The sequence below is a fragment of the Rhinolophus sinicus genome, linkage group LG04, assembly GCF_036562045.2.
Source record: "Rhinolophus sinicus isolate RSC01 linkage group LG04, ASM3656204v1, whole genome shotgun sequence".
NCBI classification, from domain to species: domain Eukaryota; kingdom Metazoa; phylum Chordata; class Mammalia; order Chiroptera; family Rhinolophidae; genus Rhinolophus; species Rhinolophus sinicus.
The window spans coordinates 181743909-181768854 of record NC_133754.1 but is presented as its reverse complement, the minus strand read 5'-3'; the positions used below and the strand labels follow the sequence as shown (position 1 = coordinate 181768854).

The 24946-nt window shown below is 46.1% G+C and overlaps 1 protein-coding gene across 13 annotated transcripts in view; it reads right to left on the bottom strand.

Annotated features, from left to right (window-relative positions):
- Positions 1–24946, bottom strand: part of RALGPS1 (Ral GEF with PH domain and SH3 binding motif 1) — a 289405-nt gene that overhangs the window by 134459 nt on the left and 130000 nt on the right. For 11 of the 13 annotated variants that reach the window (XM_074331041.1, XM_074331044.1, XM_074331042.1 and 8 more), the window contains 3 exons: positions 18750–18839; positions 15995–16087; positions 3387–3513 (listed from right to left, as the gene is read on the bottom strand). In XM_074331041.1, the coding sequence (XP_074187142.1) occupies positions 3387–3513; positions 15995–16087; positions 18750–18839 (310 nt within the window). The remainder of the gene's footprint in view (positions 1–3386; positions 3514–15994; positions 16088–18749; positions 18840–24946) is intronic. The other 2 variants (XM_074331045.1, XM_074331043.1) reach the window with 1 other exon arrangement.

Genomic DNA, 24946 nt, shown 5'->3' with positions numbered 1-24946 from the left:
TGCAGTAGTGCATGAGAAGGCGCTGCAAAGGGCCAGCCAGGCATAGAGAAGGCAGACAGTACACGGCAGCTCTCCTGCTCAGAGCCTGTCTTTCACGATCTTGGAGCAGTGGCTACTGGAACCAGTGGCCCGCACTAGGCTACCCGCACCCTGATACCATCGCCTCACTCCTCACTTGATTAGCCTTGGGCAAAGTGGAAAGGGGCTTGGGAGCCGTGCACTGCAACACACTTGACACGGGGATTCGCCAGTCACCAAGTAGAAAGAAAGACATTGCAAGGCATCAGGAGAGAGCAAGGAAAGGCTAACGAAACATGAAAAAAGAAAGTATAGGATGATATTCCATTCAATAATATGTCTAAGGACTAAACAAATGTGAAAGACTTTTCCTCCCCTACTAAGAGGCCAGGTCTCTCATATTGTGTCCAACTAAATGCTGTTTTCAAGGATCATGCATAAAACAGAGCAATTTAAAATATTAAAATCCAAAACAGAATCAAAGATGTATAAAATGAATGCAAGGGAAAAATAAAACAGATTTCACAGACTTGATATCAGACAAAGAAGTAAAAGCAAATAAAAAATGGAATGAAGACATTTTGTAGGGGACACATCACAATGAATCGACAGCTGTTACAAACTTCTATGCAGTAAACAGTGAGGGCAGACTCTTAGAAATGCGGGGAGTCTAACGTACGTTCTTGTCCTTGATAGGCCAAGTAGTCAAAAAGCAATAACCTACGTATTATAATGTCATTCTGAGAGTGCTTTGAGAGATTACACCTTCTTTTCCAGTACCCAGGAAACATTTACAAACACTCATCTTATATTAAACCACAAGACAAATGTCAAACATTTAAAAAAACCCCAGAAAGCATATATGTCACAAATTCTAAACCAATGTAAGAAACTTAAAGACTATGTCTTTAAAAACCAAAGCCGTTCATAGCAGTATTATGCATAATAGCTAAAAAAAAGTGAAACAAACTCCTATGTCCATCAAATGATGACTGGGTAAGTAAAATGTGGTACATCCATACAATGGAATATTATTTGGGAATGAGAAGGAACGAAGAGCTGATCGTGCTCCACCAGGGATGAACTGTAAAACCTGATGCTAAGGGAATAAAGCCGCTCATAAAAGACCACAGACTGTACGATTCAATGTAGAGGAAAAGCCCAAAATAAGCAAATCCATGGAGACAGAAAATAGACAGATGGTTTGTCTAGGGCTTAGGATGGTTGACTGGAGAGGGGTCGGTAGAAAAACAAAGGGAGTGACTACTAAGGTATGGGGTGTCTACATGGGGTGATAAAAATGTCCTAAATTTTGTGGATGGTGACACAACTCTATGAATATACTAGAAACCACTGAAATGTACACTTTAAATAAATGATACAATGAATTATATTTCAATAAAGCCATTAAAAGAACAAACCAAACCCTTGAAAATTAAAAAAACACTAACTTAAATAATACTTGTATAAAAGAAAAATTGCAACTATAATTACAAAACATTTAAAGAACATCAGTGAGAACACCATACATCAAAACAGTAGGACAAAACAAAAGTAGCAATGAGAGAAAAATGTATATGCCCTTAACTGTTTTCCAAATTAAAGCGGAAAGAATAATATTTATACACATGAACCAATAACTCAACTGAAGTAGTTAATAGAAATAACGAAACAACTTAAGGAAGGCAGGAGAAATGAATTATAAAAGACAAAAGTGGAAACTCCGTATTTCATCAAATTTAGGATGTCATCTGTTATAAGATACACCATTATTTTATGTACCACTAAGAAAAACTGCTGCCGATTAAACCATGTCACAATGCTTTGTCACCATTGATTGCAAGATGCATCCAAGTATCAGAGGTATTAAAATGCGGAGAGAAAAAGCACAGCCAAGGCTGACGGAATATAGTAAATTAGAAAGCAGACAAATAATGTGACTGATAAAGAAATACAAAGTCTAATTCTTTGGAAAAACCAACAGACATAATTCTGGCAAAACAAATTAAAGAAAAAGAAAAACGCAAACTTTTAGGAATACAAAGCAAATATAACCATACACAGGAGGTTAAAATTTATAAGAGAATACCATATAAAAACTGTGGTCAAAAAAAATTAAATAAGGAAAAAACTACGTTAATAATTTTGAAAGCTTAGATCAAATGGACAATTTTCTACTAAAAATAAACTCTCCAAATTGGATTTAAGAGACTTAGAAAATCTAAATAAGCAATGCTTATGAAAGAAATTTAAAAGTTGTCAAAAATGTATCTCAAAAAAATTGCTCTAGATCCCTGAAAATATTAAAGGTTACTTCTATAAAACCTTAATTGCCCTTGTTATTAATACTATTTTGATCATAAAAAGGGTAGAAATATTTTTTCATAAAATTAGCATAACCCTGAAACCCACACTACAAGAAACATTTTTCACCTATCAAATTGGTAAAGATTGAAAAAAGAAAAAACAAAACAAAACATGAAAATACAAAGTATCTGTGCACGTGGGGAAAATAGGTAATTTCATCCCCTTCCAATGAAAGTATGAGCTGTCACAATCTCTATGGAGAACGTTTTAAAGATATACATGAAAGGCATACAATTTTGCTTGTATTTTAACCCAATAATCACACTTCTAGGAATTTATTATAAGGTAATAATCATAACTATATGCAGGAAATTTTTGTAACAAAGATGTTCACTGCAAAATTTTACTAGCAAAAATGTAGAGACAACTTAATTGTCAATATTAGAGAGTAGATTCAAGTTTGACAAATCTATCCAATGGGAACGTAGGTAATAAGATTAAATGCTGACAACAAAATAAATGTATATATTTAAATGCACCCAAATGAATGAAAGGATATGAGGCAAAATAGGATTATCTCTAGGTGGGATAACATATTATAGTAATTTTCTTCTCTTCCTAATTCTTTACAACAAACATGTATTAGTTTCTAATCAGAAAAATCAATAATTGTTCTTATCATTTTGTTGGGACAAATCTTATAAGCTCTATTAATAATGTCCCGGGAACCGAAACAGAGGGTTTGGGCCAGAGTTCCCCCAGTTTGGGAGGATGTAGATGGATAGTAAGAGTCTGAGACCCTCCTGGGCTGCAGGAGGGATTGGCTTGGGAGTCACGGGTCCCTTGTATCAAAAGCAGAATGTCCCTTGTTTCAAGGCCCTCATCAAAATCCCAGTCCTTGGGAAACCAACAGCCTGTTTCAATCCAAGGAGCCAACCAGTGACTTTTTTATCCATGGCCCATGCGGCTTCCTGGAATTTTCTCCATTAGAAACTGTACAAACATCTTATTTGGCACTGAGCAGGTTTCTTAACAAAGAATAAGCCAATTCAGACTCCTACCTAGATAAGGAATACTGGGAACCATCTTCAGGCTTCGGATATAGTCCCGAGTCCGCTTGTAATTATCTTCTTTAGACATCAGATAGTCCAATTTCTCAAAGGTGGTCTTGTCTTTTCTATTCAAAAGCTGGCGTGAGAAGAAAACAGTATGAGAGAGAGAAAAATCAACCAGAAGAAGCTAAAAAGCAAGGGGAAGTGTGGGTGGAGACTAAAAGGAAGCATCCTAAATGGCATGTCTATGGTGTGCCAAATCCTGTGCACCACGAAAGACTTTAAGAGGCTGTTTCAATCCCACTCCTAGGTATCTATCCGGAGAAATCCAAAACTCCAATTCAAAAATCTTTATGCACTCCTATGTTTATTGCAGCACTATATACAATAGCCAAGACCTGGAAACAACCGAAATGCCCATCAGTAGATGACTGGATTAAGAAACTGTGGTACATTTATACAATGGAGTATTACGCAGCCATAAAGAAGAAAGAAATCTTACCATTTGCAACAACATGGATGGACCTAGAGAACATTATGTTAAGTGAAATAAGTCAGAAAGAGAAAGACAAATACCATATGATCTCACTTATATGCGGAATCTAAAGAAAAGAATAAGTGAATGAACTAATCAGAAACAGTTTTGGAAACATGGAGGAAAAACAGAGGGTTGCTAGAGGGGCGGGGGGGTGGGGATAAGGGGAAGGTGAGAGGTTTTGGGAACGTACAGAGGGATAGTGGATGGGGGGAGAGGGGTTCACACAGTGTGAGGGATATAAATGATAAACGTCTAAGTTTTGCTTTGTCTTGTGCACCTGAAACTAATTAATTAAAAATAAATAAATTAAAAAAAAAAAAAAAAAAAAAGAGGCTGTTTCATGCAGAGGTGGAAGGTTTCACGGCCTCAGTCTGTCATTATTTCCCCAGAGTCTCACACTTGGAAAATATCCTCCGAAGCTACCTAGGCCACTGTCCTAGGTCCCTTGCAGAGCACCTGCGTCCATGGTGCTCTTCGGCCCTACACAGCACAGAGGTCAGAGAGTAAAGCAAATTGCTCTGTATCCCCGAGTAATTCACAGCTGCAGCAGCCCTTTCCCTGAGTCCACAGCGAGCTCCGTGCTCTCTCCTCCACGTCTTTGCCATTCTAAAGGCCCCAGGACATTTCACACTTCACCTGTGTGTGCTATGCACACGGCCAGGCCATCTCTCCAATCTAGGCTATCTCCTCCACATTCCCTGCAGTCTGTGTCTGTGACATATTTATACTGGTTATGGTATTTTAATCAAAAGGAGCCAACATTACCCATAGGCAGTCATCTAAGGGATGACTCAGCTAAGCAAATACAGGAGGAGCAGGTACCCACAGCATAGAGTTTAGAGGAGCAAGATGCTTTATGACTGACATCTCTAGTATGCAAGCTGGTCACCAGGGAAGTGACGACTGAGTGTGCAGAAGGAGACTTCTTGAAGAAAGGAATAGAACCTTGAATCCTGGTTCCCCAGATGTGATGCTAAGGACTCATGTTGTGGTGGCCCTGCGTGTCCCAGGTCAAGGCTCAGTGCCAGAAATGGCACAGGTTCCTTGAATAAAATGGCTTTGAAGAAAGGAGTCTAGGCTGGGAGGCCAGGCTTGAAAAGAGGCTCCGAGGGAGGGTCACTCAGGGAAGGCTGGCTTTGGCACAGCACGTGACCCATGTTGGGAGCTCTGCCAAGTTTAGCTTCCAGGACCCAGGGCCTCTGGGATTTTAGATCAACGGCTGAGCCCAGGAGTATAAATGGAGAGGGACCCTCGGCTGCAAGCATCCTTGGTCACATTTGCTGTTGAGACCCCAACACTAAGAACGTGCAGACCTGCCACACCCATCAGATGGAGGTCAGCCAGCCACATCATCAGCAGAGAGAAGTGCATCAGTACCAGCACCCCTTTGGGTTACTTCAGTACAAACGCAGTGCAGTTCCCAAGACCTGGGTTTGCAAATCTCAGGCTCAGGCCAGGCTTGGTGCATCAGGGAGCCTGGGCTGCCGGGGGCAGGCCCTGCCCAGTTCTTTGAGCCTCAGACTCTGGAGTCACAGAGGATGCAGCTGTGTGACAGCCCAGCTGAGCAGTGAAAGATTAAGGACTCCAAGAAGGAGAGAGACAAGAATAAGCTAAAAGAAAGCTCCCAGTGCTGAAGAAATTAGAGAATAGCAAGCTTTTATTTCCTGTTGAGAAATTCAGGACATATCTGGGTGGGGAAGCTACACAGACACTGGGGACAGTGGCTGCTTAACTTGCTCATGTGAGGCTGTTACTCATCACACTAACAAATAGACAGGAAATAACACCAGCTCCCGTTTGCTGTTTGTAAAGCACTGTAACATACAACGCAGCTGATCAGTACAAAGCCCAGTGACAAAGATGGAGCCAAGATTATTGCGTCTATTTCAGGTTCATAATCACAGGATTAAGTGACGTGTCCGAGAATCCTTGGGGAACGCAATTCAATAGGGGAGAAAGATGTATGTTATAGCAACATGGTAAGACAGGAAATAGAGACCAAGAACCCAGACAAATAAGTAAATTATGCATGAGTGAAGTGTCAAGGAAAGCTATATAGAGTGAGGCATTTGAAATGAACATTTGAGGATGAGAAATTCACTAAATAAACCACATATATCCAGATGAGAACGAGATACTCTAGTTGTGAACTGCCCCACTGTAAAGTGGGGCGGGTCCCTCACACCCTGGGCCGGGAGGTCAGCTCTAAAGCCCACTTCGGCCATCACCCACGTTCATCCAGCAGTCAAATCCCACTCTGGCAGCTCGGCCATCCTGGGACCCAGTGCTCACACCACTGGTTCTTCGGACCTGGCTGGGGATTGCCCACGTCCCTGCCACGTTCAGCCCGTCTGCCTAGCCTGTCGAGTGCCTCTACGTGTGGCCCCACAGAGGGGAGCAGCATGCCATCTGTGCCCTGACATGGCTGCGATCAGGTCAATATGGGGGATGTTCCTGAAAACCGCTCTGCAGATTTGACCTCAAACCGACAACTGGCGTTCTTCGGCCGAGCGGGACGACCAAAACCAGCCACACTTTCATGCTTCCTAAATTTAAAACCACGTTCCTCCAGGCCACTCTTCCCTCTGCTAACCTTGCCTGTACACACATACTCCTGACCAATCCCCGACCCCCTCACCACTCACACACACATTCAGAAGGTCAAAGTCACTGATCTGCTCCATTCTGTGTCCACAAATGCAATTCAGGGTCACGTCAGATTTCTCAATGATAATGCAGAGGATGCAGGAAGACATGAAAAAACGATTTCCCAATCATGTTTTTGAAAACTACTTGAGAACTTCCTGTAGCAAAATGAAGGAACAAACCAAGTACAGGAAGATGAGGGTACAGGAAACAGTAGATCCAACCCAGGGGCGTAAAGGGAGGCCTGGGGATGCAGACGAACATCAGGCCTTACAAATGCCTGGCCCGCGTCCTATCAACCCCGAAGAGATGTGTCCAGAGAAAGAAAAGGCTCCACAGAAAATCTGATAGGACCACACATTTGTTGGAAAGAAAAAGATATACTTATTACATATAATAAAAAATCAAAATAATGTAAATTTAAGATGTATGTATATTACACAAAAATCTAGTAAATGATAACTATTTAAAATATGTTAAACATAATATAATGTATAATATATAATAAAATATTACATAACATATATAAAATATTTATATATATACCATATTTTGCCGTGTATAATGTATACTTTTTTGTCCAAATTTGTGAAGGAAAAATTTGAAGAATGAGGGGAGGTGCTTCAGGGAAACTAAACCCACATCTATCATACGAAGAAGACCCCAAGTACTATCTAAAGTGACTGGATCAAGTAATTGTAGCAAAAGCACATTGGTGGAAACGTGGTTGGAACTACCAGAAGAACATGCTAATTAACCGTAAGTGTTTGCCTCTGGCGAAGGAATAGGGTAAGGAGAGACAGAGTGATGAGTCTCATTGTGTTACTAAGCCTTTCAGTACTTAGCAATTTTTCAAATTAATGCACATGTATTATGCTGAAAAAGTTCTTTAAAGATTTAAGTTTTTAAACATAGGGTTTGTTTATTCAAAACATAATAGCACTTATTTATACATGTCTTAAACTTTTATTACAAATAAAGCCATAAACTGAAAACCTTGTATGAATTGAAGGTCCTTTAGATTTTAGAGTTTACAGGAAGCCTCAGGCAGCAATCATCAGAAATGTGTACAAGAAAATAAATTATTTGCCTACTTGAGTCAAACAGATAGTAAAAGCATTCGTGTTCAGGAAAAGAGGTAAGGAAATAAGGTTGACGGAAAGTTCACTAAATACAACAGGCAACTTCACAGGTAATAATGTTTAGAAGTCTGGGGCACCGTGAGATTCTCTCCCATGATATTTACTACGACTGTAATTATTAATAATTGTGCGATTACTTCGTGTCTCACTCAGCTAATGCTGCAGCCCATCAAGGCAGTGGCCGTACTATCCCCTGCATCTGGAATGGCCCCTGAAACAGGAAACACGGCCTGAATATTTGTTGAATAAAACAATGAGAAAACTAACGATGATAACTTAAAAATGCAGTTCCTTGGGAAATTTTGAACACTCCAATAGTTCTTGGGTAAAAGGCGAAAAAAGCCAAGATTATGGACTATTTACAAACCACAAATGATGAGAACACTAGGTGTTAAACTATGTGATGAGGCCTAAACTGGACTGCGAAGGAAACACGTAGGTTTAAACTCTTTTACAATTAAACAAGTGAGACTGTAAATGAACTAAACAGTCAACTCAAGAACCTAGGAAAACAGGGTGGAGGGAAAATAAGAAATTGATTAATAGATAAAATTAGAAATTGATATGTTAAAAACAAAATAAAACTATGAAACTTAGCACAAAACTTATGGGAATTATAACAAAACCCAAGAACTAATTTTTATAAAATATCAATAAAATAGGTAAAACCTCTACTAATAAGGCAAAAAGCAAAAACAGACAGCATTAGGGTTCAGAAAGGGGCTATAACTTCATATGCAAAGTGAATTAAAATTACAAGGTAAAAATCAAGTCCCTGCATATTGATTGTAAGTAATTCCCATGGTACCAAATGGGACTCAAAGCACAGGGTCGAAAGCCAGGAAGACCGCACATCCTGATCAAACACTGAGGCCGTGGGCTGCTTGTGCGGACTTCCCTTATCATGCTCCGAGAGTCTGTATATGGCACTTGGACTAATGATGAAAAAAAAACCCTCTTCTGGTAAACAGTTCAAATCTGGAAACCGCATCCATGGAGGGGGGAAAAAAGTCCCCCCAGATCTTCTTTATGAAGGCTTTGGTATCTTGTCCCCTTGCCTTGAGAGAATAACATTTCTTGATACGTGGAAATGTTTCTCAACAAAGAGCCTGTTGCTCCAAATATGTAAAACTGGCTCAAAATTCTACTTCAATTCCAGTGTCTACTGTTGGTATGGAAAGAATTTTTAGTGCTGTGATGGGTAATCTATGGACGAATGGATTCAACAGGCTGAGTATGGAGTGAGTAAGGAATGAAACTAGGGCGCTTGAAAAAAGGAATTTGCACCTCTTTGGATACAAACTATCAGTTTCTGAAAAAGAAACTAAAAAGTCATAGATCTAATGTGAAATATTAGGTGCAATGGAGACTGGCACAAGTAGCAGCATTGAGAGGAAACTGTGACTTTGAAATTTCGTAGGTGTCCTGGCCAAGCTGTCCATATTTGTCTTTGACTAAGGCTATTTTAAACTCTGTACAGATAAAAGATAACTTATAGAACATTTAATAATGCAAATAATTCCTGTCCACAGAAAGGTAAATTATGTGTCATAGAATGACATTGATTATCACCCTGGGAATATCCATGGCAACCCTAGGAGACATTCCTACAAAGCTAAGGGTAGAGCCAGAATGTTCAGACTGGTCCCTAATGTAAGCTTGCCAAGTGCCATCCTGGGTCCAGAGTTGGTCTGCATGGGTGAGGAGTCAGGCACCAAATGTGCATTCCCGTTTGTTCAACCTGGTTGAGCTAAGGGAAGGAAGGGTCAGAAACACTGCAGGAGGGTTCTAGAAAGAGAACAAACTCCCTTAGGGGAAGGAGGAACTTCAGGAAAAGGCAGTCCCGGAAACGAGCCTTGAAAGATTTCAGTCAGCGGCAATGGCACTGGAGAGGCCAAGAACGCCCAAGCAGTGGCCCGGCGGTGGGGACACACACAGACGCTCAAAGGAGCAGCAGTTTAGTGGAAATGCAGGCAGGTGTTGCTTTGACAAGACTGGAAAGGTAGGAGAGATGGAAATTCGCCATTTGACAAAGCATGTTTTGACACAGTGACATAGCCATTTGGGTGCCATGGACGTGTGATGACCATTTTGACTGCTTATTTGGATACTTCAGCTCAACTTGCAAACAGGGTGCCAACCACAAGCAGCTAAGCATGAACAGCGAATCCTAACCAAAGGGGAAGGAATGAACTGACCGTAGCCCTGTGTGAACCAGAAATTCCTCTGACCGTCTCTTCTGCACATGACTTGGGACACTGGGTGGTTATACTGCTGGTGGCGGCGGATGTTCCACTGACCACAGCTGACAGGTTCAGGGTTTGTTTTAAGGGTCAGGAAGTAGGTGTGAAACCTTCCGGTATCTACTGCCACTGGCAACGAGCCTCTACTGTGTCCTCCGCACGGCAGGACGCTCCTGACCCACAAGCATTCATGGAGCTCCACATTCCCCAATACGAGTTTCTCTCAAAAACACCCACTGAGACATGCCAACCCTCTCTTTCATCCATGCTCAGTCTCTTTCCTAAGGGATCACCGAAGTCCAGGCTTAGAAATCCCAATGATGGTTAAAACTGGGCTGACAAAAACATTACTATTGTAAGACTGGAGGTGGTGAAATGAAATTCAAATGATGGGTTAAAAAGAGTGGTCTCAAAATGGTCATGGCAGAGCGCCCTGCTTTGGAAGAGTGGTGAGCACAGACTCCTAAGTGAGGAGGGGATGGGAGAGTGCTACCAACTGTCTTTCGTCTGGGAAGTGAAAACACCAGAGCACTGTGTTGGGGTGACCACTCCATGAGTGGTGTGAGGAAAGCAAGGAGACCAGCTAGAACATGACAACACCAGGTCATATGGAAAAGGGCCTGGTCACGGGGATGGCAGAGGCCCATTTAAGAGCAGCCAAGAAGAGTTGAAAAATAACAGCAGCAGCAGAATAGCAGCTAATACTTATCTAGCCCTTAGCATGTACCAGGCACTGTTCTCAATATTTTTTCATACAGTTACTCATTTAATCCTTACTGTCAGAGGGAGGTCCAAGGCTGAGCTGGCGTCTGATTCAGACCCCACAGCCACCTGAGATACAGGCCGGGTGAGAGTTGTTCATAGGTGACTTTTTCCATTCATGTTCCCTTGGGAATCTCCCAGGCTGAACAGAAATTGTCCGATGGGGTGACATTCGATGTCTCTCTGATTTCTACGGGTAGCTAAATTCCAGCCCCCCATGTACATGGGCTGCAGCCTGGACTCCCCCCCGTATGCAGCATGAGAACGCCAGCCCCTAGCGGCAGGGTCTACACAGTGGTTTCTCTTCGCTCTGCTCACTGTGCTGCCTCAGAACGTTCTCTATTTCTTGTACGTCGCGACTTCCCTTTCTTGACTTCTAGCTCAGCTTAGTTTCTTGGTTTTTAATTTGGTTGTGTCTTATCCAGCATTTCTTTGCTTTTGTGTGGAGCAGGCAATCAGGAGGAAGGGGCATATTCCTCACCAGCTCAGTCTGCCATATTGTCTCGAAGTCAAAACACCGGCTGTTAAGAGACCCTTGTGGCACTATCACCTCTGGAAACCAAAGTCTGATCTCAGACGTGCCACGTTGTGAGCTGTCACAGGAACACGTGAGCAGACGGCTCTGTGCGGCAGGCACTGGGCCTCGACTCTAGGGCTCCAGAAAGAAGCTGAGGGGACAGCCGAGGAGGCAGCCACCACTCAGGCTCAGAGGTGATGGCTGAAGCTCTCTGAGCCAGCGAGACCCCCAAGGGATGGGAAACAGATTGTGGAGAGTGGGAGCTGGGGTCAGAGCCTCCAGAACACAGAGAGCCAATGGGTGGGAGAACAAAAGCAGTCAGGGACCAGCCAGCTGTCAGAAGGGCAGGAAAGGAGCCACGCCAAGCGAGAGATTTTTCAAGAAGAAGGTGATGAATGGTGCCCAATATTATGACAATGTCAGGGAGGATAAGGGTGGCAATGTCAGCAGAATTCATGATTGGGAACTTCTGAGAAGCAGTGCAGCCAGGGCTACTGAGAAATGTCTGGGGAAGGGGTAACTAGAGGGTGAAAGTGTTGGTTTCTTCTGCCTTCCATCTCCTCACCCCCTCACCCATCTCTCCTCCTACCTGAGCCAAGGCTCAGGAAAGGCTGAAACAGGCACCCCACGCCTGTCACCACCTTCTCAACAACATCAGAGCAGGGCTACTAGGACACTTCCTGGATGAAAGACTCCAAAATCCTAAATACACACATGTGCCTTCCCAGGGTAATTCGCAAAGTAGCCATTCTCTGACCTGCGGCTCAGTGACCATGCACCCCAGGTGTCTGGAAGCGAGCACCCCATTCCCAGCCAGCTCCCCTTCAAGTCCCACCATGCAGACCAGGCCACCTGGCCATCGGCTGTGAAGCCCTCCCAGCCAGAAACTTCTGTTTGCCTTTGCTGCTGCAGATGAATCCAGCTCTGAATCAATTCAGTAGGAAAGAACGGATCATAACAGGAACATGCACAGAGCAAGCAGAGCGTGCGTGCATGCGTGTGTGAGAGAGAGAGAGAGAGAGGGAGAGAGGGGGAGAGAGAGAGAGAGAGAGAGAGAGAGAGAGAGAGAGAGAGAGAGAGGCAGCACATGACTGTAGTTGCTGTGATGAGTGACTCACTCATACTCCAGGAATTCCATACCCCCAGGTCACTCATAAATAAGTAAGTCTCCTCTTGGGACCAGGTTTCACCATCTTCCTAGTTGCTCAAGCCCCAAACCTACGACTCATCCGTCATTCCTCTTTTCCTCATCTGCAACATCCCATCCGTCACAAACCCTCCGCCTCTATCTTCGGAGCACCACCCTCGCAGCCTGCTTTTCTCCATGCCCACGGCCACCGCCTCCATCCCACCCCTGGATTCTGCCCTAGCCTCCTAAGTAGGCCCCGTTCCTACTCTCACCGCCCCCCCCCCCAGTACTTCCCACTCAGTTTGTTTTCCACGCAGTAGCAACAGTACTTAAAAAACAAAAATCAAAAGAAACTGTAAACCAGATCACACCCTCTCCCGTTTCAAAACCCCTCCTCCACTTAGAGCAGAACTGAACTCCACTCTGGGGCCATGAGCCCTTCCCGGCCACAGCGCCTTGCACCAATCCCCTCCTGGGCCCTCACTGTGCTTCTGCCCCACCGGCTTTTGCGCTTCTTCCCACTGTGGGCCTTTGCACTGGCTGTGCCCTCTGCCTGGGAGGCCCGTGCCCTTGTCTTGGCACGGCTGGCTCCTTCTGTGGCTCCGGTCTCCACTTAAAGCTGTCCTCTCATCAGGCCTGCCCTGAGCACCCAGGCCTTCTCGATCACGTCCTCCTGCTCTGCCTTCTGCATCGCTTGCTTTTATTCCCATCTGACAGTTCTTCATTCATGACTTCATGCATTCACCAAACATTTATTGATCACTTCTTATGCCAGCCAGACTAGGCATGTGTTTCTTCTCCCTCAATAACAGGTCTGTCTCCTCTGAATAACATCAAAAGCTCGTGGAGGCAGGGGCCTTGAGCATAGCCTCAGGGCCTGGCATGGAAGAGGCATTCGATAAATATTTGATTTGCAGAATGAATAAATACACACGGTAATGTGTACTCAGGAAATCAGAATTGGCCGATACAACTTCTTACTAAGGTCTCATGGTTTTGAGGCAGCCAGTATTCCAAAGTGGCCCCAGCGCTGGGATAAATCAGACCCTATCCGTATTTTTCCAGCCAGCAGAAGGTGACTCCCTCCCTATCTGTGCATCCAGCCATTTATTAAGGGCCTACTATGTGCGGGCCATGCTTGGCGTCAAGCGTGGTCCTGTCCCAGCTCACTCAGCTGCTGGCACTCAGCAGCCAGCCATGGCCGGGCCAACAGGCTACCCTATCCTACAGCTAATGACCAACCGGCTGTCTCTGAGGTTACCCAGGGTGCAACCAAGCGGCAGGTCTCCGCCCACACCTGTGACTGCCTCTGTCCGAGTTCCCCGGAGACCCAGTGTGTCGGTGCCACCCAGCGAGCCAGTCCTGTGCTGCAGGGCAGTGTGCCAGCCTCACTTCTCCAGGCCTGCTTCTCCCTGCCCTGTGCCCAGCCTGATTCCAATCGCAGGTCCCATCCCTGACAAGCCTTCCGGCACATGGGCCAAGAACACGGGCTCTGGGCTCAGGTAAGGCTCGGCTGCATCACGTGGGCTCTGGCTCTCACCAGCTCTGTGATCTTGGACAGGTCACTGCACCTCCTGGCACCTCAGTTTCCTTCTCTGATGAGCAAAGACTATAACAGCACTCACCTGTGGGGCTGCTCTGGCAGTGCCCAGGGCTGCTCTCCTCCCTGCTCTGTGGGCCCAGAAGGTATCACCGGGACCAGGCCAAGGGATATGTGGGGAAATGGGATATAGCTCTTTTCGGGTCACATTTCTGTGGCTAATGTTATTACCAGAAATTCACAGCAAGGGAAGGATACAACTGAGCACAGCAATCATATACAATTCACTCGACAAGCACATACTCAGTGGGCACCAGGGCCACAGAGAACAATCTGCCCTTGTCACGAAGGAAGGAAGTCAGAAGGGGGAGGCTGACCTGTAAACAAACCACAGAGCACATGCTGTGTGAGGACAGGCATGGAGAGTGTCAGGGACACCATGTGGTCATCAGTTCCCCTGGGCTGGGGTGATTTGGATAAAGGGGAAAGGTGATGTTTGGCCCCCGCCATTTCCCAAATGCTCTGTATACAAACCAGTCCTTTAACAACCAGGACAGGCGGGTGAATGGTGGCTTGCAGGACTCCCTATGGCCCTCACTAACGATACAACTTATGGGGTCCCTGAGAGTCACCCCAGCCCTGGCAGTAAGGTCTGTGCACCTTGAGATTCTTAATTCCTTCCTCTGGGTCCACACAGAGCTCCGAGCAGTCCAAGAAACAATAGCAGCATCTAAATGATGGGAAAACTCATTTGAAAAAGAATCTCCATGCGAATTTTGAAAAAAGGCTCACAACTCAGATGGAGTCAAGGAATCACAGGGCTGGCAGTCACTGCAGAGACCAGTGGCTTCCAAACTTGCTTTCCACCTCCAAAGCCACTGCTCAACTGAAATCCACCCAGAAGCTCAGTGCATAAAACTGATACAAACAGAGCTGTGCTGGTGGAAATAGTGCCCAGCCGTCTGCCTGCCACCTTCTCTCCTCTCCCCAGCCCCCAGGGGCCCCCAAGGCAGCTCCAAGGAACCCCTGAGGCTCCAAAAGCACTGATGGAAAAGCACTAATCTAGGCCAACTTCTCTGAGTTGCTACGGAAAACAAGGCCCACAAAAGTCACGCTCTGAACTGCACCTGAGCACAAATCCAGTTTTCTGATTCCAGGCTAACACTTCTCACTCTGCTCTGCTAGGGCTAGAGCTGCGGAAAATTGCACTTTAAAGAAACGAGGCTCAAAGCTCATCACCTACAGCATAATCGCTAAATAGTTTAAAAGCCCCTGAACTAGCCAAGTACGAAACAGAGCCCAGCCCCACAGACTGGCAGAAAGAAGTTCGGAAATGAGTTGCAGAAGCACAGCTGACAATTCCATATAGTTTCCTTCAGTTCTGGGGGACATAAACAGGTCTTGAAAGGCTTGGGCTGTGTGGCTGTGAGAGACCCTGGACCAGGCGGGCCAGGGGGTGAATGCCAATGAGCTATGGAAACAGCAATTACTTTCCCATGTCAGGCACGGTGCCAAACTAAGGAGGATAAAGAGGTCTGAGATATTTTTAAAGTATTTTTACAGCAGAAAACTTTCCTACAGACTCAATTATATAACTATCAGACTCCACCTCTGGGCAGAAATTATCCATGGACTTCAGGAAAAAAAATCATTTTTCCCTACACGAGGGTCACAGGTTTCTCCAGAGAAACTCTGAGCTGGACGGCCAGCAACACACGGCAGCTGCAAACCATCAGCCCAGAGAGCTTCCCAAGGGCAGTCTGGAGCCCGCCAGGGGAGAATACCAGCCAAGTGGAGGGCAGAAGGCATGTCGCTGACCCAGCCATCACACACGATGTTGGAGGGGACAGAAAGGTCCACTCTAGGGGGCTTCCAACCCTTCCTCGTCAGCGTCCTCACAACTTCCCTGTGGCCCAAATGGGGCTGAGATCACTGAAGGGAGAGGACGTCTAGGGAACATTTCATTAACCCCCAGTCATCCTCTGTTGTTGACAAAGGGTAGACAATCAGAGGAAGCCTTCTGAGGCTGAAGGGATGCAGAACCTCACCAATGAAATGACAACCCAAACCAAAGGAATAGACTTAGGGAAATTAACTTACAGCCCAGGTTTTTGTCAGCCTGAAGATGGGTGCACTTTGTAATGCTGACACCACAGACATGAGAGAATGAAGGTTGTTGAGTTCTAGAAGTTTCTGAAAAAAAGATATGGAATAGATTATTTTGTTGCTATAAACAACAGAAAAACACGCTCAAGTGTTACCAAATGTCATATTTATGAAATTCAATTACGCTTAAAAATATCTCCTGTAGAAAATACAGTTCTAGGAAGTTCATAGAAACCATATGCTCTTTGTCTTTCAAATTGTGAAAAGGTGAGTCTGCATCGAAACCATTTGCAAAATTTCATAAGCTGACAATCTGGTTGCTGGACAGAAATGTGGCTCAGGATAAGGCTGGACACTGCCTTTTCTGTCCTTCGTCTGGATGAATCTGAAGGGTCCCGGCAGCTCTTATAAAGTGAACCCTGAGCTGTGCCAGCCACGTCAGCGTGGGTCTTTTGTGATCGTCTCAACCCCCGGAAGGAAAGCGGCCGAGGACAGAGGTCCTCCATCAGCACCGTCCCTCTCAGCTGGGCGGACAGAGCTCGGGCTTCCTAACCTTGACCACGCACCTTTGAACCAGCCCCTGAATTAGTGGGAACATTTGGATTCAATTCAGTCTCAGACAAGTTCCTTACTATGCTCCACAGAAGGAGACGCACTCGAGAGTAGTGCAGAAAAACATAATTGGTCTGTTCTTGGTTTTGTGCTGAGGGAAACCTGCTAACAGGACTGAGGTTCCCCTTCTCATTCTTGGGAGTCAGTGAAGTTTGGGTGCAGCGAGCAGGCTCCAGGGAACCGAGACCCTGGTTCCAAGCCGGCTCCCACTGGCTGTGCGCCATCAGGACCTGTGTGTCATCAGGAAGCTACCTGATCCCTCTGAGCCTTGGCGTCCTTCCTCATATCTAACATGAGCATGTTGGCTGCCGGAGACCGTGCGTACACACAGCCTAGACCGGCGCCCGGCACCAGGGTGTGCGCTCAGTGCCATGCGAACGGCTCATGCTCATTCTTTGCCAGGGAGGCTGGGCATCCCCCTACTGTCACTTGTCTTGGGTCCTCCCAAGCTCAGACGCCGCTTCGTCTACTAGGTCTTTCCTGACCATGTTCCCAAATCTGGGAAGGTTGGGGACCCCATCTGTCTGTCCCCACAGCAGTCTGAACTTCTCCTTAGCTCACCGGACAGCACTTGCTTTCACTCTCCTCTCTCACCCTTGCACCATGTTCCCTGAGAGCAGGGACAAAGTTGTATCTGCCATCGTGTCTCTAGGACCTAGTACAGCACATAGTAGGGCCTGGTAAAATGAATGAATAAATGAAAAGCCCTTATGCCTAGTCTTCATGGCTCTGTTCCCACTTGGAGAGTCCCCCCTTCATTTCACACATCTTACAGCATTCTCTAATTGCTTCCTGTGTGTAATAATAGCGTCTCTGCAGGGACTAAATCTCTTCCTGTGTATCTGAATTGCTCTGCCTGCCACAGAATTTCTTTAGAGCTGAAGGCATGCTGGGAGATTATGTAATCCACCTCTTTCATTGTATAGATGGGAAACCACGGCCCAGAGAAAGGAGGGGGCCCACGTGGGAACGTTCCCAGGGCACAGCACAGAGTGATGACCCACCATCAAAGATGGCAGAGATTAAGGAGGGAACAGTTTAGGTTCCTTGGGTGGGGACCATGAATTCACTTCCAAGCTGAAAGCACCAGGTGGGCAGGACCTTAATCCTACTTTCTCACAGGGCCCAGCGTGACCTCAATAAGAGCAGCCAGTGTAGTTAAGCCTAGCCTGGGCCCACATACTTCGGATGCACAAGACATACGTGTCCGTCGGGCCTGACGTGCTTACAGACAGATGCACTTAACCTTTCCATAAGGGGCAGAGAGCAGCTCCCTGGGGGCAGAGAGACATGCTCCCTGACTCTGTGGGGCCCTGGGCATGGATGCCTCTCCAAGCCTCCCCTTCCTCCTCTGGAAACGGGATGATAATAATGCGAGCACGAAACAGTCATTTCAGGAAAGCACCTGCTGTGGTGCCAGTCTCATGAGGGGCCTCGTGCAGGTCAGCTGGCCTAGAGCACGGGTGGGAAAACAACATGCGCACACCGAGAAACCAGAAAGCATGGGACCAGACAGAACCGTGCTCTGCTGGCAGTCAGGCAAGCCCGGGGTCGGGGGCAGTGGATGGGGAGGAACTGGTCCGCGGGATCCCAGCCTGGGCTGGCAGACATGAGGAAGAGGAGGGGAGAGGTAGGATGCAGACATGAGCCTGGGACCCAACAACTGACACAAACAGAACCCATCAGGCTCAGGCCAGGGGGCAAGGGGTGGGAGTGGGGGCAGCAGGGTCATCCGCCCAGCCCTTAGGCTCAGGATGGGTGGGTTGAGCTCTGCTGACTGGGGACAAAACTGCAGGATGTGATGGCATCACAAACATCAATGCTAACTAAGCCCATCAACCCCGGGCACTGGCTAAATCTGAAGTAGGATGGCGAGATCCCGGGGGAGCCCCTGGGGCCTTGTGGAGAGTGTGAAAGGCCAAAGGGAATGGCTGGCTGCCAATGTGAGTGGGGCTGAGAGGCCGGGTGGGCAGCCAGGCGGGTCTCACCGCTGCCTCTGCCAAGGGAGATCAGGTCACAGACCCGGCGTGAACCCTGCCCCCCAGGCCCAGAGTAAAGCTGCTCCCAATTATTGAGGAAACACATTTTCGAGACAAAGAAAGGAAAGGAAAGGAAGGGGAGGAAAAAAATAGCTTACCTTGGCTATTTTCACAAAATGGCTCAGGATTTCTGCCCTTATTTTTAAAGTCTGTGCTGTTAGAATTTCTCGTACAACCCAAAAACTGACCTGTAGAGTCAAATACACATACACAGACACACACATACACCAGAAAAGCTGTTAAATGCCAGGCCAACCATGTCACCCTTGCCCACCACTGTTACGGGATTTCCAAGAGGCTGAGACACCGGGAGAGCACAGCCGGTGACATGTGGCCAAGGTTCCTTTATGACCCCGGTTCTGCAAAGGGGTCCCATGTCCTCAGCACCACCTCTCCAACATACACAGTACTTTTACTGTCACCCAGGGGAGTTATTGGGCCTCTCCGACATGAGTCTCTCTGAAGGTGCTGCAGGGAATTTTGCGATGAATCAGCCAGGATTCCTGCTCAGAAGGATTCCAGTTGTGGGGAGACCACGGGTGGACGGATGGATGAATGGATGGACAAATGGCCAACGGGATGGGCATACCGGCAATACCCCCCAGGAGATCCATATCGCCAGCCAGGCCCAAGACAAGAAGGATTTACCAATATTGACACAATTGTAAGAATTTCATTTTCTAGGATAGGTTCACCCAAATACTCATCTATAATAAATGACACAAAAGCGTCTTTCAAAGATCCAAAAAGCAGTGCAGGTTAAGGGGCCTGTTTCTCGAGACAGCAGATGCCAAAAGGATATATTGGTCCTGTTGAACATCATTCATGCTACACCTCTCACAAAAATGAACATCCCTGAACCCCTGAATCCTTTGGTGGGAACAAGGAAGTCATCTACCAGTGTCCGTTGACTCGCACGACACCTCAGTGAACACAGAAGAGGCTTCATGCCAAGAAACTCTGGGAAGTGGTTAGTGTTCTTGCTTCTGCTTCACTATTTTAACAACGGTTTGGTGTGAAACCCAGATGCCCACGAATGCAATAGCACTGCAGAGCAGGTGGAGAGCTGGGCAGTGTGGGGATGTGTGGAATTAAGAGGAAGGCAAGGCACTGAAAACCTCTAAGTTTTACAAAGAAAAAAAATAGGTAAGAATATTCCAGAGTTAACATAGGTGTGTTTACTGCTGCAACCAAATGTATTCTCTTTACTGAAATACTGTTATTTTTCAGTGAGAAAACAAGGAAAGAGTAACCAAGAATCAAAACTTTGCTTTTCATATTAAGCAGAAATATCACAGAAAAGTTTTCTCAGCATAATTATCTGTGGTTGCCTCCAGGACATGCCCGGGTTTCCACAGAATCATTTTTTCCAAGGAATTGCCTAAAATTAAGTTCAGACTCAAATGTTTGCTAGCCAGTTACGGAAGAAAGATATTCTGACACCAAGTGATATACCCATAAACCTTATATTTTAATACATGCACATGTTTATGCTACAAACCTGAAGTGTGATCGTTTATATGTACTGTATAAGTTAATAGATTCCTGTGTGCCAAAAACCTCACAAATACTTTAGACGTAATTAGGGAACGTGGCAGCATGGTGTACAGAGGCAAGTCTGGGTCAGTTGAATTCAACAGACTTTCATGAAGCCCTACTGTGTGCGGGCTCAGGGCACTGTGAGCCCAGACCCTGCCTGACATGGAGGTGATCAAAGGAGGAGGCAGGTCCTCCAGAAATTGCCATATCAAAAGGCAGCTGGTGATGGGGCCTGAACTGGAATACGGGGGAGCTGAACAGGAGTATGGGGGCCTGGACTGGAGTACGGGGGAAGTGATGACAGAGGAAGCCTTCTTGGAGGCGGCAGGCCTTGAAACCTGGGTGGACTTGAAACAGGTAAAGATAGGGTTGAGGCGTGGCTGTATACGCCACGGCCAAGGAGAGCTGCACAGGCCAGGCTGCCAGGACTGGTGTTGCACGTGCTCTGTGGGGTGGGGTAAAGATGGAGACTGAAGCTGAAGAGGAGAGCGAAGGCCAGATTGTGGGCATCTGGAGCAACAAGGTGAGGAGAAGAACCCAAGACACTGATACCTGGGGAGCGTCCCAGAGCCTTGTGCGCAAAGGAATGACAGACAGCTTAGATTCTTCAGCAGGGACCCCACCAGGACAGCGGTGCAGTGGTCTGAGTGAGAGACGGGAGGCCTGAGCGGGGGCCATGAGGAAGCAGATGGAGAGAAGGGGCCGGTAAGAAAGATGTTACAAAGGTAGGACCATCAGGTTTAAACATTCTTATTCTCTTTTCTAACTACAAAATTTAAGAGAAGATTAGTGCAGAAAACAAGGGAAACAGAGAAAAGCACAAAAGATAAATCATTTGCAACCTCATTCTCACATCCAGACCACAGCGAGCAACAATGCGCTGTGTACCCTTCTCGTCTTTTTTCCCACACATAGAACGGACGTCTGTCTTTTTCCATTCAATTGATAATTATTAATCATAGTATCATAAAGTGAATAGTCTTCTACAACATAATTTGTAGCAGCTGCCAAGTATCTCATCTTAGGGCTGTATTATCATTAAGTAACCCTATTTTGAGCAGGTTATTTCTAATTATTTTGGTGTAATAAACAGTGCTGTAGTGAACATACTTATATACACATTTTTAATTAAGATCTTAGGATAAATTCCTGTAAAGTGGAGTGAATAAAAGTATGTGCACCTTTTTTCAAAAGTTATATAAAAATCTTGGCCTCCAAAAGGTCTGTTTGTTTATCCATCAACAAGTTTCAGCAGATCTATGTTCCCACACACAGGGAAATGCCAGTTATTACTGCTCTTTTTTTCTTTACCAACCTAATGGACAAAGTAATGTCTCACTGTTTCTATTTTGCATTTCTATCATGACTCTCAGTTAACTTTTTTTTTTTTTGCACTTTGTTTTCAGGGGTTTTTTTGGTTACAAATATTTATAGGTCATTTGAACTATTGGCCTTGTGAACACCTGCTCAGGTCCTTCACCTGGCTTTCTATTGGGATATCCGTCCTCTTACTATTGATTAGTAAATGGTCTTTGTATAGTAAAGAAAATACATTAACCCTTTGTGAGTCATATATTGTACCAAGAGTGTGGAGAAGTTGGTACTCTTGTACACTGTTTTGGGGAATATAAATTCATAGGACCATTCTGAAGAACAACTTAAATATGTCTTTCAAAATGGTAAAGCTATATGCTCGCTAGAATATTTATTTTACGAATATACAGAAATTTAAAGGAGCATCTGTATAAGGGTTCACTGAAGCACTATTTATAAAGCAAAAGAATAGAAAAGAAAATGCCCATCAATAGGGAACTGATATCATAAATAATACTTTCACCTCAAACTTTCCAAGAAAGTTGCTATGCAAGGAAGTGGGTGAAGCTATGCTCCACCTTCATGAGGGCAAAATATCCACATAAATTACTTGGAATTTTTTTGTACAGGAGTTTTGTCCTGTCTCCTCCACTTCTTTGTTCCATCATTTATTTATGTCAGAATGGACTCACATGTATTTATCTTATACGTTGTGTTATGAGCCAGGATGATACTATTTATTTTGTTGCTCAGATTGTTCCAGCTTTGGCCACTGAGAGCTCTTTCAGGTTGGCTCCCGTGTCTCCCCTTTGACACCCCCCCAGCATTGCTTCAGTCGTTTGCTTGTTTGTCTGAGCACTTCCTTACTTTCTGACTCTATAAGATGCTACAGGCTCATCCTGTCCATTTCTTGCCGCGGTTCTAAACCAGCCATTTCTCCAAGGAGACTTGGTTCCTTTTAGTCGATATTCAGTGGTATTAGAAACCAAGACCAGGTGCTAGGAGTGCTTATTGCCATCAAGGTATCGTTTCTAGGCCCTCTCAGCTGGCAGAGCAAGGGTGTGCGTGTGTGTGTGTGTGTGTGTGTGTGTACGTGTGTGTACTAACCCGTGTAACACATATCTATAAATATTTCTATATGTACCCATCTGTATCTATATTAAACTAACTATGAGTTTATACTGATGTCTCCAACTCCAATCCATCGCCATATGGACCAACCCCTCCAGCCACCCCCTTCTCACCTTTTTCCCTGGGAGCCATTGTTCTAAGCATCACCTCCACCTGCTTTCTGAACCTCCTCACATCTACCAGTCAAGCGGCGACACCCCACCTTCCATTTACATCCCCACAAAACTGCTCTTGCTGAGCTCACCAGCACACCCACACTGTCTAGTTCAAAGGACTCTTTTTCAGTCCTACCTTACTTGACCCATTCTCGAAACACTGATTGGAGGCACCGCCCTTTGGGTGTCCTTCCGGCCCCCAGGCTGCTCTTTCTCAGCCCCCTCTCCTCGGCCTATCCCTTAAATGGCAGCGATCCTCAGGTTCTCACTTGGGCCTGTTTCACCGGGATGGTCTCATCGACTCCTGTGGCTTTGAACCCAGACGACTCTAGTATCTGCATCTCCAAGGCCAGACCTGTCCCCTGGCTTCCAGACTCAAATGTCTAATTTCCTGCTGCAGAGTCCAGCCCACGTATCCAAACCTAGGTCATCTCCTCCTCTGACTCCTTCTGAATTCACGATCTCACAGGCCGGTGCTGCCAGGTCACAAAGGAGGACCCCCTTGCTCTTCCCTGTCACCTCCCTCCACATCCTGGCATCACCATGAATCCAGCAACTTCACATTTCTAGCCTTCACCTGGATTAAAGGAGCAGATTACGATCCAGTCTCCTGGCCTCCCTGCCAACAGCCCACACCTCTCCGCTGGTTTCCCCATCCTAGCACTGGTCCCCCTGGGCTGGAAGCACCTCCATCACGTCTGTCTCCCACACCAGACTAGATGCTAACAATGGCTGCGGTTATATCTAGTGAACTGTTCATGCCCCTGAACCTAGCACGGAGCCTGGTATGTGTTCAGTAGATGTCTATTAAACAAACAAATGCATATAACCAGAGTAATAAGCCTCAAATGAAAGTGGGTTTATATAATGGGGAAAGAATAATTGTTCAGAGGTAGCATTTGGAAGGGCGAATGCTAACACTGTCTCCCAGACCTACAATAAATGAGGTCTGGAAGAACAGGAATCGTGTTTAGAAAAAACAGGAGGCCCCACAGTACAGGCAACTCACCAGCTATGTGACCTTGAGCAAAATGCTTCACTTGCCCAAGCCTCTGTTTCCTCATCCATAAAATGGGTTTAGAATATCTACCTCAGTGGACTATGTGAAAACTGAATTAGATAATGCAGATAAAATGCTTAGCATAGTATCTGACTCAGTAAGCGGAACCTGGTGCTCAATAAATGTTTTCTAGATAGTTGCAATTAAAACCGAGAGGAAGTGGAAACAGTCAGTGACCACACTGATGACGCGTGAGAGTTCAGAGGGCAGACAGGACTTGACAGCATGGACAGAGCAGAGAGCTCAGAGAAGGACGGAAGAGGGTCTGCAGTGGGCACCTGTGTTTTCCTTCCTGCCCATCATTCTCGGCTTCTTCCTGTCAGAGCACCCTGACTTTCCCTGAGGAACTGCCACTCCTCCACTCTCGGTCCACGTGGCCTGTCCCCTACCCCCACCCGCCACCACCACCTCTATGGGAAGCCCTGTTTCTGAGACCTTGCCAAACACAGCCTCCCGTCTTCCTGGTCAGAGTGATTGGATCAGGATGGACAGATGGGACACAAGCCAGGCAATCAGAGGCCCTGAGTCTCAATTACACAACATCAGAAGATAGAGCTACTGAAACAGAGGCAGGACTTGTCTTCTGGGGCTGCCCTCAGAATAAGATGAGCTGGGAGCGGATGGCAGCCGTCTTGCACCCACAGAGGAGGGGGCTGCCTGAGAGGGGAGGCAGCGCAGAAGAAAGCAGAACCTGAAGGTGGAGTGCCAAGGTCAGCTGGTGCTGTAGGAGCGCCCTAGCAACATGAGACGTCTAATCGCTCCCTGGACTCTGTTACAGGAGCCACTGAGGCAAGTTTGAGCTGGGGTTTCAGTCATTAGGAACTACGTGTACATATGAGTCCACGAAAACAGTTAAAGCGCTCCTCCAGGGCAAAGTGTTGGGACCCTTTTGGCCCTGTCTAATGTCCGTTAACATATAACTGTCCTGAGACTCAGAGGAAGGGACTTGCCCAAGGCCTCAAAGCAAACTAGCAGCAGTGTCAGAACTGGAACCGAGTCCTCCCCGCGCCCTCCTCCTCTTTTCCTAATTCTTCAGCATCTTCACGACACAGTCCCAACCCTACAGCCAGCAAGTAGGCCCAGGCTAACTGCTGTC